This window comes from Orycteropus afer, unplaced genomic scaffold (genome assembly GCF_000298275.1).
Source record: "Orycteropus afer afer isolate SDZICR_OR568_19922 unplaced genomic scaffold, OryAfe1.0 scaffold00085, whole genome shotgun sequence".
Classification (NCBI taxonomy): Eukaryota; Metazoa; Chordata; class Mammalia; order Tubulidentata; family Orycteropodidae; genus Orycteropus; species Orycteropus afer.
In genome coordinates this window covers 8,190,259-8,205,038 of record NW_006921672.1, presented here as the reverse complement: position 1 = coordinate 8,205,038, position 14,780 = coordinate 8,190,259, and the positions used below count along the sequence as shown (strand labels likewise).

The 14,780-nt window shown below is 48.2% G+C and overlaps 1 protein-coding gene across 1 annotated transcript; it reads left to right on the top strand.

The window, feature by feature from the left end:
* The first annotated feature begins 13,090 nt into the window (after positions 1 to 13,090).
* On the top strand, positions 13,091 to 14,206 carry MIEN1 (migration and invasion enhancer 1). Its single transcript, XM_007942045.2, has 4 exons — positions 13,091 to 13,179; positions 13,282 to 13,379; positions 13,963 to 14,039; positions 14,123 to 14,206. Exons 1-4 carry the CDS (start codon positions 13,091 to 13,093, stop codon positions 14,204 to 14,206), a joined length of 348 nt encoding a protein of 115 aa, XP_007940236.1.
* The last annotated feature ends 574 nt before the right edge of the window (positions 14,207 to 14,780 follow it).

Below are 14,780 nucleotides of genomic sequence, written 5' to 3'. Positions count from 1 at the left end.
GGGGAAGGGCAGGACAGTGGGAGGGAGGCTAGGAGGGCTTTCTCAACTGCAGGTGGGAGGCTGAAGGTGAGGATGAGCCTTGGGGCCTTTGCCAGCAGCCGCCAAACCCGGTGTACCCTCCAGAGCACCTCCTTCTTTCTTCAAGCCCCAGTGCCAGGCCACCTCCTCTGAACAGCTTTCCTGGATTTTAAATGGCTCCCTCTCAGCATTATGCTGTGATCTCTCAACCAATTACTATGTACCCGTCTTATCCACTCACTGGTCTGAGGGCACCCTGACACCTCCAGGAGGGCTGGAGCCTTACCCATATCTTATTACCCACAGGTGCTGCACAGGCCCCCAGGACGAGTCAGGATAGGAGAAGTAGGCAAAGATATCCACTGGATTAGAGGCCTTCTTGGCTGAGCTGAGGCCAGGAGGACCTGGGAGAACGCACTAATCCCAATTAGATCCCAACCCCTCGCCAGCCCTCCAGACATCAGGCCATGCCAGTTCTATGAGGCTGTCTGGGGTACCCAGGATTGATACCGCCCCCCCAGAATGGGATAGCACCTGACCCTAAAGTGAGGGCATCTGGAGATTTGGGGGACAGGTGAGTCAGGATGGGGTGTGGACAACACTGCCTGGGGCTCTCCATTCAACCTTGACTCATCTGCAAACTTCCTGGCTTAGGAGAAACACAAACAAGCCTGCCTCCACCTCCCAACCTACCTGTAGCTTGAGGAATGGGGGAGGCACAAGGAAGGGAACAGGATGGAAGAGGAGGAGGAGGATTCGAGACCAGAAGTTGCTCAATCATCTCCCCCTCCCCACCTGTAGCCTGCTCTTTCTTTCACCTCCTGCTCTTTCAGTCCAGGGGGACCCACAACTGGCACCCCTAGTCCAGTAGTCTCCACCCAGCCCAGTAGCCCCCAGCCCAAGGAGAGAGGGAAGGCCCAGCTTGGATTAAGAGGCCCATTGGGAGTGGACCCACCTCCCAGTGGTACCTCCCACTCCCCCAACCCCCAAACCAGTGCTTGGTGCTCCCTACTCATCTCTGGGGTTCTCATCCTGCTGCAACCTCTAGCACCAGGACTCAGCCAGCCCAGGGAAGTCATCTGTGCCACCTCTGGGGGATGAGGCTGCGCCTAACACACCCTCACACCTCTCTGGGTATCTTCCCCAAAGGGTACAACAGGGGCAGAAGCAGAATGTTAAAATGCCCAAGAGAACAGATGACCCTAGACAGGCAGACAGGGTGATAGCCCCCGAGAGGTCCAGGAAGGAGGCTCAGGGTCCTGCAGGGAAGCTCCAGACATATCTACCCTGGAACATAAACAGACTCCCATATTTTTAATGCCCGGTTAAGCACTTGACTATTAGGTTGTTGCTCGAACCCACGCAGAAGCACCATGGAAGGCAACCTGCTTGTACAGCCTTGAAAACCCTATGGAGCAGCACCCTTCTGCACACACGGGGCCAGAAGTCGGCATCGAGTCAACTGCAACCAACAATGGCACCACATTAACACCGAACACGACGCCCCGCCTCCAGCTAACCTCCGGTTACATATCCTGGTGCCTCATTCAAGGAGGGCCAGGGAAAAGGGCTGCGGGGGCCATCCCCTCCAACAGTGGGGTGGGAGTGGACCCAGGATTCTGAAGGGTGGTGTTTGGAAGCCGGGAGGGGATGAGAATCAGATTTGAGTCTGCAGTCAGAGGGCCTGCAGGGCTGACTGTAGAGCACCCTGCCCTTCAGACCCTCACCCTAAGGCAGGAGTGGAGTGAGGCAGTCAGGACCAAAGAGAGAAGAGGGGAAGAAAAAGGGATCCCAGCTGTGGCACCTAGGCGGCCCCAAGAGATCTGTGGCTTTCAAACTGGGGCCCAGGGAAAGCTTCTGTTGTAGAATCCAACCCCCCAAATCTATTGTTCACTCAACAATGCAACGCCGCGCCACGGCTCCCCGACAGCCTCTCCAGACCCGGCCGCTCCAGCTCCACCCTCCCTCCCGCCCTCCCGGCCTCCTTGTTTACTTCCTGAATCTTGCCCCACCTGGCTGGCCCCAAGGGCGGTGGCAGGGCCCAGTGTTTAAGGTAGACAAAAAACAAGGCCACCTACGGTATTTCCCAGGGTGGGGCAGGGGCCAGAGAAGCAGACCTCAGGCCTGGGAAGTGGAGGAGGAGGAAAGACCCCCATCTCGCGCAGGACTCTGTGCCCCGCCCTCATCAGGATTTGTAGTAGAGGGAAAGGCTTAATTTTGGGGGAGGGAGCTCTTTGGGTGCAGGGCCCAGGTGAGGAGGCGGGAAACCCCCAGGTGACCCAGAGTTGGGGGGAGGACCCAGAGCCCTGAGGCCCCGCCCACTCCCTAACTCAAGAAAGAAAACTCCCAATGGGAGAAGGGGGGGGGGCGCAGCTCTTTTAAAGTTTAATGTGGCAGGAATGCTGGAGTAGCCGGGTTGTGGGGTTAATCATTACAGGCAGCTTGCCCTCATGGAGGGCTCCCCCCACAGCAGGACATAGGGGAGGGGGGAGCAGAGTCCAGGCCAGGCCAGCCAAAAGGGGGCATTCCTGGCGGTGGGAGGGGGGCGAACAGGAGGATTTAGAGGCAGGTGCATTCTCCATCCCTAACGTGCCAGGGAGACCCAGGCCCGGGACCCAGTCTTCCCAATCTCAGCAAATAGGATCCCCTGCCCGACACACTCTCCCCAGGTTCCACGGCATTGCAGACCCGACACACTCTCCCCAGGTTCCACGGCACTGCAGACCACCAACATAACAGCCCTCCAGCCTTCCCAGCCCACTGCCAGGAGGGACCCCATGGCGACCAACCGCATCCCCATCCTTGCCTCAAGGGCAGGATCCTGAGTTTTGGAACAGGCCCTCAGGTCTGCGTCCAGGTGCCACAGCCAAGAGAGATGGGCTCCAGCCAGGTCAAGTCCCTTTCCATGCTGCCCTCCAAGTGGGAGGGGGGCCCGCGGAGACGGTCTTGGGTAGAGCCTTGGGGAAGCCCACGCTGGGGTAAAATCAGGCTCATCCAGGGATTGAGAGGGGGGCAACTCCTCTCCTAGCACCTCCTTCTGGGTGTGTGGGGAGGGGCTCGTTCCAGCAAGAAAAGCAGTGTCCCCCGGAGGAGACAATTCGAGATCTTTCTTCCCATCAGGAGAGAAAGTGCGAGGAAGTACCACAACAGGGACCGGTTTCCATACAGACCCTGGTCCCGGGACTTGCCCGCGCTCCCGGTCGCCAAGATGAAGTGCCCGAGTTTGTCCTTACCTGGCCTCGGCGTCGGTGCACCTGGCTGGCCACTGGTTTAGGGAGGGAGACGCCAGGCCCTTAACTACCTGTCCCCCCCGCCCCGCATTACCCCCGCCCCTGGCCTGACATCACCGAGTGGGGAAGGCGAGAGGGAAACCAGGTTGTCGCCTGTCCGCCCACCGGGGCAGCCAGCCAGTGCCTGGCCCAGAGCCAGTGCCTGGGGCCCTGGAGCGGCTGGGGGCGGGAGCAAATTGTTGCCTGAGACCAATTTCGGTCCCCTCACCTGGAGGAGCCCCAGCAGGGGTAGCAGAACACCGGGTCCAAAGTCTGGCTCTGTCTGGTAGCTGCGGACACCTGGCTTTGATTTCAAGCCCACTCTGGCTTCTCTACAGGTCCTGGGAGGGTGACCTGACTTTGGACGTAGAAATCGCGGAGGGGAGCCCTGTGTGTCCAGACAGCCCAACACAACAAGCCCACGGAAGCTAAAATTATCTTGGGCAGGTGGGGGCGGGGCCTGGGGGCGGAGTCGGGGGGGAGGAAGCAAAGGAGGCGGGGCGGAGACTCCCGGGCACGACGCGTCCTGGGATTGTTTGCGCCTTTCCTAGTCTGGCAGCAGGTGCCCGGGGAGGGTGCAGGTGTCCGGGGAGAGGCGGGAAGGACAGTCGAACCGAAGAGCCTAGAGAGCGAAGGTCCAAGCATACCTGGGAGGGAGGGGCTGGGGGCTGGAATGTAAGGGGAAACGGCTCAGCCTACTCTTCTCCCCAAATCCCAAAACCTCCACTGTTCATTGGGCAAGCAAAGGGGCCTGTCTGAGGTTTTGGGTACCACCCTCCTGGGGCAAAGGACACGGCAAACCGGGGAAGCCAGCCAGAGGGGTGTCTGCAACATGGCCTGCCCCTTGACCTCCAGCCAGTCTGGCTACCCAGACTGCGCTCTGGCCCCTCAGAGCCTCCAGGGTATGTCCTCTTTTCTGAGCATAGTCTAGGGTCTCAGCTACCCCTTCTGAAATCTAAGGGGTTAGGCTGGGTGGCATGGTGGGAGGTGCCACAGTGATCTGTGGAAAGCTCTGGCCTCCTGCAGAGCAATCACTTCCTTAGCTGTCATGTTCAGCCCTCTGCAAGGGGACTTGCAGGAGAGAGGGACTTGGGGGCTCAGATTAAAGGAGTTGCTGCCCCTTAGCCTGAAGAGGGTGACAGTTGGGTAAATTGTCCATGGGGTGATATGAAGTCTGCCCAGGGGAACAGTGAGGAGAGACTCCAGCATCAACTTTCTCCAAACTGGGTTTTCTTTGAAAAACCTTTATGAGTGGGCCAAGCAAAGAGGTGGGGGAGGAGGACAAGGTTACCTGGGCCATGGAACAGCTTATGCAAAGGCAGAGTGGACAATTCAGTCAGTTATTCATGCCATCATGCATTCAACTAAGTGCCTACTATATGCCAGCCCTGGGACAGTGCTGAGTGACTAAAAGTCAGGCCTCACCCTTATTCCCAGGCAAGCCGGTCAGGAAGAATCACACAAATAAATATGGCAGGTGACAACCGTTGTTGGGAAAGTGACTAACAGAGTGAGGGAAGACTTCTCTGTGGAAATGACAATTGACCCAAGGGGAAGCTGACTGGAGGTTGGGGTGGGGATGGGGCAGGGAAGGTGAAGGAGGCACCTTCCAGGATGAAGGAACAAATGCCACAGCCTTGGCAGGAAGGGGTGGAGGAGAAGAGAGGGAGAAGAAGCTATACAGGTAAGCCAGGCAGGGGTAGAGGAAGTGTGGAAGGTGTGGAGAAAAGCAAGTGCTTTGGATGACCTCAGCTGTTCCTCAAAGTATGTCCTGTGACCCCCTGCAACCAGATCTCTGGAAGCTTATGTAAAAATCAGATCCTTTAGTCCTTCCCCACCCACTATTGGTCTCAGGGACTGAGACCCAGGAATGTCTGGTATTGACAAGCCCTCAGGTTCTGCAAACCAGGCTTGGGAGCCATCCATCCTGTCTGTCCAGACTAGTGGGAGCAGAGGCCAGGCCCTGCAGGGTGTCTGGGCTTAAGTGGGGGCATAGGGAAGCCGCCGATTTCATTTTAGAAAGATCATTCTGGATGCTAAAGAATGGGCTGAAAAGGGAAGCTAGACTCAGAGGGCTGAGTGCTGTAGGATTACATTTATATGGTTTTCTGGAGAAGGCAGATCTGTGGTCTGGGAGGAGGTGGAGGGTCGACTGTAGAGGTCATGGGGAAATGTTTTGTAATTTGGTTGTGGTGGTGGATGCACAACTGTGTGTATTTGTCAGGACTCACAGAACTGTATGCTCCAGAGGGTGACTTTTATTGTGTTGTCTCTGAACTTATTAAATAAGTAACAATAATAATAAAGATAATAATAAAGGATGGATTTCTGGATCAATGGAACAGAATCAAGAGCCCAAATATAAATCTTTATATTGATGGTCAGTTGGTTTTCACAACGATGCCAAGACAATTCAGTAGAGGAAAGCATAGTGTGGTCAGCAAATGGTACTGGGACAAATGAATATCCACATGCCAAAAGATGACTTTAGATCCTTACCTCATGCTCATGGGTGACCCTGCTGGTATTTGAAATACTGGTAGCATAGCCTCCAGCCTCACAGCAACACCCAAGTCACCACAGTACGACAAACTGACAGACAAGTGGTGGCTTTACCTCACACCAAGCCCCAAAATTAGCTCTAAATAGATCACAGACATAAATGTAGGAGTTATAACTATAAAACCTCCAGAAGAAACCATGGGGAAAAATTTTCGTGACTTTGGATTAGGCAGATATCTTAGATATTTCACCAAAAAGCCCAAGTGACAAATAAATAAATGGTATTTCATCACAATAAAAAAAATTTTGCACATCAGAACACACGTTAAGAAAATGAGAAAAAAAAGGGGCAGGGGGAACAGACTGGGAGAAAATATTTACAAATCATATATCTGATAAGAGACTTTGTTTCCAGAATATATTAAAAAAGCAAACAAAAGCTCTATAACTCAACAACAAAAAGATAAACAACCCAATAAAAAAGTGGGCAAAAGAGAAGATATATACAAATGGCCAACAAGCACATAAAAAGATGCTCAACATCATTAGTCACCAGGGAAGTACAAATTAAAACCACAATGAAATACCACTTCACACCCACTAGGATGGCTATAATTAAAAACAAAACAAACTGAAAACAAGTGTTGGAGGGGATGTGGAGAAATTAGAGCCTTCATCCATTGTTGGTGGGATTGTAAAATGGTGTAGCCATTGTAGAAAACAGTGTGGCAGTTCCTCAAAAGAGTAAACATAGAATTAACATGTTGTTGTTGTTGTTATGTGTCATCCAACTCAACCCTATATGACAGAGGTGAACTACCCCATAGAGCTTCCTAAGTAAGAAGGTCTTTTTTTTCCCATGGAGTGGATAAGTTCTGATAAGTTTGGACTTCTTAGAATTACCATGTTGTTATTAGATGCCGTCAAATCAGTTCCAACTCGTAGTGACCCTATGTACTGACCTTATGTACGACAGGACGAAACACTACCTGGTCCTGCACCATCCTCACAATGGTTGCTGCGCTTGACACCATTGTTGCAGCCACTGTGTCAGCTCATCTTGTTGGCGGTCTTCCTCTTTTTCGTTGACTATCCACTGTACCAGGAGCTCTGGTAGCACAGTGCCTAAGACACATAACAACAACAACAAATCCACTTTACTAGGCATGATATCCTTCTCCAGGGACTGGTCTCTCCTGATAACATGACAAAAGTACGAAAAATGAAGTCTTGCCATTTCACTTCTAAGAAGCATTCCCAACTGTACTTTATTCAAGACAGATTTGCTTGTTTTCCTGGCAGTCCATGGTATATCCAGTATTCTTCACCAACCATTATTCAAGTGCATCAATTCTTCTTCAATTTTCCTTATTCATTCTCCAGCTTTTGCATGCATATGAGATGATTGAAAATACCATGGCTTGGGTCTTCAAAGTGATATCTTTTGCTCCTTAACACTTTAAAGACATCTTTTGCAGCAGATTTGCCCAATGCAATATGTCACTTGATTTCTTGATTTACTGCTTCCGTGGGTTTTAATCATGGATCCAAATCAAATGGAATCTTTGACAACTTCAGTCTTTTCTCCATTTATCATGATGTTGAGAACATCTCAAGAATAGATTTGACACACTGAACATTAGTGACTAAAGACCAGCCAAGTTGTGGGATAACATCAAGCACTCATACATGAAGAAAGAAAAAATTTATTAAAAAGACAGGGATAATAGAAAAGACTAAAATGGATGTCAGAAGAGACTCTGAAACTTGCTATTGAACATACAGTAGCTAAAGCAAATGGAAGAAATAATCATGTAAAAGTGCTGAACAGAAAGGGTGGCTTGAAAAGACAAAGTAAAATATTATAAGGAAATGTGCAAAGACCTGGAATTATAAAAACTAAAAGGGAAGAACATGCTTGGTATTTCTCAAGCTGAAAGAACTGAAGAAAAAATTCAAGCCTTGAGTTGTAATACTGAAGGATTCAATGGGCAAAATATTGAAAGACCAAGGAAGCATCAAAAGAAGGTAGAAGGAATATAAACAGTCATTGTACCAAAAAGAATTGCTCAACATTCAACCATTTCAGGAGGTACCATATGATCAAGAAAAAATGGTACTGAAGGAAGAAGCTGTACTGAAGACATTGGCAAAAAATAAGGACCCAAGAATTGATTGAATACCAACTGAGATATTCCAACAAATGGATGCAATGCTGAAGTGCTCATTTGTCTATGCTAGGAAATCTGGAAGACAGGTACCTGGCCAACTGACTAGAAGAGACCCATATTTGTGCCCATTCCAAGGAAAGGTGATCCAACAGAATGAAGATATTATCAAACAGTATCATTAATATCACACACAAGTAAATTTTTGCTGAAAATAACTCAAAAACTGTTGCTGCAGTATACTGAAAAGGAACTGCCAGAAATTCAAGCCAGATTCAGAAGAGGATGTGGAATGAGAGATATCATTGCTGATGTCAGACAGATCTTGGCTTAAAGCAGAGAATCCCAGAAAGATGTCTTCTTGCGTTTTATTAACTATGCAAAAACATTCCACTGTGTGTATCAAAACAAATTATGGATAACATTGTGAAGAATGGAAATTCCAGAGCACTTAATTGTACTCATGAGAAATCTGTCCATAGGCCAAGAGGCACTCATTGGAACAGAACAAGGGGATACTGCATGGCTTAAAATTAGGAAAGGTGTGTGTCAGGGTTGTATCCTTTACCATACTTACTCACTCTGTATTCTGGGCAAATAATCTAAGAAGCTGGACTATATGAAGAATGCAGCATTAGGATTGGAAGAAGACTCATTAACAACCTGAGGTATGTAGATGACACAACTTTGCTTGCTGAAAGCAAATAAGACTGGAAACACTTTCTGATAAAGTTCAAAGACTTACCCTTCATAATGGATTACACCTCAATATAAATAAAACAAAAATCCTCACAAATGGACCGATAAGAATTATCACATGGGCCAGCAATTTCATTCCTAGATATATACCCGAGAGACTTGAAAAGAGGGACCCAAACAAATATTTGTACACCAGAAGCTCTAGTGGCATAGTGGACAAGGCATTTGACTGCTAACCAGAAGACTGGTGGTTCAAACCCACCAGCCACTCCTTGGAAAGACTGGGCAATCTATTTCCATAGAGATAGCACCTCAGAAACCCAAGGAGGGGTCAGTATGAGTTGGAACCAACTCAACGGCAGTGAGTTTGGTTACGTCATGTTCATTGCAGCATTATTCACAACAGCCTCTCATTCACTGCAGTCGAGTCAATTCCAACTCGTAGCAACCCTCATAGGGTTTCCTAGGTTGTAAATCTTTACGGAAGTAGATTGCCCCATCTTCCTTCCATGGAGCAGCTGTTGGGTTTGAACCACTGACCTTCTGGTTAGCAGCCAAATGCCTTATCCACTACACTCCTAAATAAAAAGGGGTATATCCACACAATGGGATAATTCAGCCATAACGGGAAATGAAGTTCTGATATACACTATGGCATAAATGAATCTTGAAAGCATTATGCTAAGTGAAATGTCAGACAAAAAAAAAGGGTAAATATTGTATGATCCATTTAGATGAGTTATCTGTTGTTGTTGTTAAGTGCTGTCGTCTCCAACTCATAGTGATCCTATGCATACCAGAATGAAACACCGCCCGGTCCTGAGCCAGCTCCATGATTCTTGCTATACTTGAGCCCGTCGCCACTGCCACCGTGTCAATCCATCTCGTTGAGGGCCTTCCCCTCTTTTGTTGACCCTCCACCTCACCAAGCATAACATCCTTCTCCAGGGAATGGACCCTTCTGACAACATGACCAAAGTACATGAGATGAAGTCTGGGCTTTCTCACCTCCAAGGAGCATTCTGGCTGCACTTCCTCCGGGACAGAGCTGTTAGTTTCTTTATCAGTCCACAGTACTTTCAGCATTCTTTGCCAATACCATAGCTCAAAAGCATCAATTCTTCTTCAGTCTTCCTTATTCATTGTCTTTCACATGCATGTGAGGTGATTGAAAATACCATAGCTTGTGTCAGGCGCATCTTAATCCTCAAGGAGACATCTTTGCTCCTCAGCACTTAAAAGTTCCTTTGTGGCTGATTTGCCCAGTGCTGTACATCGTCTGATGTCCTGACTGCTGCTTCCATTGGCATCAATTGTAGAACCAAGCAATGTGAAGTCTTTGACAATTTCAATCTTTTCTCCATTTATGTAATGCTGCTTATAGGTCCAGTTATGAGGATTTTTGTTTTCTTTATATTGAGATGTAATCCATACTGCAGACTGTATTCTTCAGTCTTCATCAGTAAGTACTTCAAGTCATCCTCACTTTCAGAAAGCATGTGTCGTCAGCATATCACAGATTGTTAATGATTCTTCCTCCAATCCTGATGCCACATTCTTCTTCATACAGTCCAGCTTCTCGGATTATTTGCTCAGCATACAGATTAAATAAGTATGGTGAAATGATACAACCCTGACACACTCCCTTCTTGATTTTAAACCATGCAGTGTTCCCTTTTTCTGTTCCAACGACAGCCTCCTCATCTATGTACAGGTTCATCATGAGTACAATTAAGTGTTCAGGAATTCCCATTATTCTCAGCATTATCAACAATTTGTTATGATGCACACAATCAAATGCTTTTGCATAGTCAATAAAACACACAAGTAAACATCTTTCTGGTATTCTTTGCTTTGAGCCAAGATCCATTTGACATCAGCAATGATATCCCTCATTCCATGTCCTCTTCTGAATCCAGCTTGCATTTCTGGAAGTTCTCTGTCAATATACTGCTGCAACGGTTTTTTAATTATATAAGTAAGATTTCAGTTGCATCCAATATTAATGATATTGTTCAATAATTTCCACATTCTGTGGGATCACCTTTCTTTGGAATGGGTACAAATATGGATCTCTTCCAGTCAGTTGGCCAGATAGCTGTCTTCCAAATCTCTTGGCATAGCCCAGTGAGTGCCTCCAGCGGGGCATCCATTTGTTGAAACATCTCAGTGGGTATTCTGTCAATTCCTGGAGCCTTGTTCTCCGCCAATTCTTTCAATGCAGCTTCGACTTCTTCCTTCAATACCATTGGTTCTTGAACATATGCCACCTCCTGAAATGGATGAAAATCGACCAGTTCTTTTTGGTACAGTGACTCTGTATTCCCTCCATCTTTTTTTGATACTTCCTGCATCATTCAATATTTTGTGCATAGAATCTTTCAATATTGCAACTCGAGGCTTAAATTTTTTCCTCAGTTCTTTTAGCTTGACAAATGCTGAGTGTGTTTTTCCCTTTTGGTTTTCTAATTCTAGGTCTTTGCACATTTGCAAATGCATAGAGACCAAAGTTTATTAGCGGTTATCAGGGGTAGGTGAGAGGGGTAAAAGATAAATTATTGCTTAAGGAGTTCCGAGTTTCTGTTAATGGTGATTAAAAAAAAATTGGAAACAGTGGTAAAGTTTGCACACACGGTGAATATAAAGTCACTGAATTGTATGCATAATATGGTTGAAAAGGCAAATGTTTTATTACATATATTTTACCACATACACAACTGTCAACCACTTGGAAGAGGATCTATGTAAGAGATCCTGGATAGAGAGGGAGAACAATGTGGAACAAAACTCAAAATCATATAGGGAAAAAAAAAAAGAGGGGACCAGGTTTGCTGGTCTGATAGAGCCTGGTGGAACCACTGAGACTACAGCCCCTAGCTGCCATTCATGTCTGGAATTGAACCCACACCTGTGGCTTCCAGCCAAACAAAAGACAGGCATATGAGTTGAACATGTACCTAAGGTAGATACACTCCTTGGAGAGAACAATCATGGGAGAAAGAAGAGCTCTTTATGCCCAGGGAGACAGGTCAGGGGGCAGGAGTGCATGGACGGATGGACACAGGAGGAAGTAGGAGGGAGCTGCTGCATTGGGGTAAATTGTAGTCAATTTCATGAGACAAGGTATGTGTGAACTGCTGTATGGAAAGTCAATTTGCTCTGGAAACTTTCACCCAAATTACACACACACACACACACACAAAAGTACACTAATGATCATAGCAACATTACTTAAAATAGCTAAAAACTGAAAACCCAAATGTCCATCAACTGGAGAATGGTTAAATAAAAGGTTAAATAATAATAATAAAAGGTTAAATTGATAGTATATCCTTACTACTTAGCAATACAAAGGAAGAAACTATTGATACATGCTGTTGTTGTTAGGTGCCACTGAGTTGATTTCCTTTTCATAGTGATGCCGTGTGACAGAGTATAACTGCCCCATTGACTTTTCTAGGCGGTAATCTTTCCAGGAGCAGAACCAAGTCTTTCTCCCACAGAGTGGCTGGGTGGATTTGAACCTCCAATCTATCCGTTGCAGGCTTCCTTCCTGGCACATGCTATAGCATGACTAACCTCAAAAACATTATGCTGAAAAAAAAACAGGAGCAAAAGACTATTATTATATGACTCCATTCAAATGCAATGTCCAGAAAATAAATTTATAGAGTCAGAAAGTAGACTGCTGGTTGCCTGGGGCTGAAGTTGGGAATGGGGATTGACTGCAAGCAGGCAGGTGGGAACTTTTTTCTGTTGAAGGAAATACTTTAAAACTGGCTGGTAGTGATGGCAGCACAACTCTATAAATCATCAAATTGTTAAAAATAATTAATAGTTTGAAGCGATGCTATAGCAGAAAGACAGTCTCCGTTTTCAGGGCTACAAAATGGGGATAATGATGCTGACCCTGTTGTGAGAGTCTGAGGTGAGACTGTGTGTGTAGTTGAGTGCATAGAGCCTGGGGAGTAGGCGCCCCAAAGACTAAGGTGTGTGAGGAAGAGGAGATCGCAGCCCCAAATTGGTAAAGGCACAGTTTAAAGCTTCCGGAGTAAGCTGTACCTGGGATGATTATAAAATGCCATCAGCATGTGAGCTATAAACCTATCCCCAGGCCCTGGGGACGCTGACCCCGCCACTTTTTGTAAACTGGAAAGCGCTTTCATTAAATAAAACCATGAAGTCCAAGAAACACCAGGTGCAGGGTAAACCCAGTGCCCTGAGAACCCACCCTAACCAAAACTGTCTGGACCCGTGCGAACCCAACTTCGCGTCCTGGACAGGAGCCCAAGAGCTGGAGGTAAGCTCAAAACGTAGCAGCGGCTGTGGCCTCCAGGAGGCGCCCAAGCACAGTGCTCAGCCCCGCCCCGCCCCGTCACGTGGCCGCGGCGTCCCTTCACACCCGGAAGCAGCGGCGGGAGGGAGCCGGCAGGGATGAGCGGAGAACCCGAGCCGATATCCTTAGCGCCCCCTCCCGGGGAGGTCGAACCGGGCAGTGGGGTCCGCATCGTGGTGGAATACTGGTGAGTGTTCCTAGCTGGTGGGAGACTCGGGTCTTATGAGGCAGATCCTTGGGAGGCCTTTCCCCCGAAATCCCAGCCGACCCTCAGATCCCTTCTCCCCAGTGAACCCTGCGGCTTCGAGGCGACCTACCTGGAGCTGGCGAGTGCTGTGAAGGAGCAGTACCCTGGCATCGAGATCGAGTCGCGCTTGGGGGGTACAGGTGAGGCCTGCTGAGTCAGGCTGTGTTCTGAATCTCAGCTTTACTGCCTTCTAGCTCTGACATTGGCTGTTTCATATAAAATGTCCAGCAGAGTGTCTGACACATAGTAACATGCCTAACCAACGTTGAGTCCCCTTCAGTAGGTGAAGGGTCACAGATGAAGGCTGTAGGGAAAAAAACCATGAGACTGAAAGAAGTTTAAGTTTGGAGTGGAGAGATGAAGCTAAATTTAAGGAGGGGCACAGGTGAGAGCTCCCTTAGGTCCCTTTGGTTTAGCCCAGGGTTGGGTAATGGCTTAAACAAACAAAAATACCAAATTCACTGCCGTTGAGTTGATTCTGACTCATAGCGACCTCTTTTGGGTTTCCGAGGTGGTAAATCATTGCGGAAGTGGCTGGAGGGTTTGAACCAACCTTCTGATTAGTCAAATGCCTTAGGCACTGCCCCTCCAGAGAGCTACAAGAGTCTTTAATGGGGCTGAGGGACGGGAAGCAGCCATGTGTGAAGTCTGAGGGATTGGAGGGCCCCCCTCCTGACCCCTGCCTTCAGCATACCATTCACTTGTCCATTTATTTAATACCAGGGGCTTTTGAGATCGAGATCAATGGACAGCTGGTGTTTTCCAAGCTTGAGAATGGGGGCTTTCCTTATGAGAAGGATGTGAGTATTTGTAGTCTGGGGAGGACCCTGGGATCACCCTGCCCCTACATTGTATCACCCCCTTCCACATCTCTGCTTTCTAGCTCATTGAGGCCATCCGAAGAGCCAGTAAGGGAGAACCTCTAGAAAAGATCACCAACAGCCGGCCGCCCTGTGTCATCCTGTGACCACACGCCATCCTGGGTACCCGCTGTTCTAGGGCCCAAGTCTTGGTCTCCCCTTTCGTCCCGACTGGGGCTCCCCCTCTGCCTTTTTCCCCCTCACTGAGCTCTTGGTAGCTAAAACACCCTGGCCTCTACTTTGCACCTTGGAGGTACAAGCGGGGAATAGAAGCTTCTGTGGTCTTGGGGATAAGAAAGAGACCCTCCCAACGGACATTTCCACAGACACCCTTTACCTACCCCCTTCTCAGGATCAGTGTGCCCACACAGCCCAGTCCCCACCCAAGTTGCCACTGTAGTTCTAATTTATTCTTCAGCCCAGGCAGTGTCAGCTGCTGGCAATAAAGTGGTACTACAAACACTTGTGCCAACGAGTGTGTGTTTTCATGTCTAGCCCAGGAGGGTGGAGGGCAACCTTTGTACCATCTGGCTGTGCTGGATGGATGATGGGTGGGCTTTTCTGTATAGTTCCTTCTGTTTAAGGAGCTCCTCTCTTACAGCCAAAGCAAGGATGGCAAGGAAGATGAGTCACACAGTAGACCCTGCCCCTTCTGTCCTCCACATCATCCTCTTACCCAGA

What these genes read in the sequence shown, in the direction of transcription:
- MIEN1 (XM_007942045.2), top strand. Translation starts at nt 13,091, where the DNA reads ATGAGCGGAGAACCCGAGCCGATATCCTTAGCGCCCCCTCCCGGGGAG. An exon ending in GTCGCGCTTGGGGGGTACAG is followed by an intron (nt 13,380 to 13,962) that starts GTGAGGCCTGCT and finishes ATTTAATACCAG; the next exon opens with GGGCTTTTGAGATCGAGATC. An exon ending in GCTTTCCTTATGAGAAGGAT is followed by an intron (nt 14,040 to 14,122) that starts GTGAGTATTTGT and finishes TCTGCTTTCTAG; the next exon opens with CTCATTGAGGCCATCCGAAG.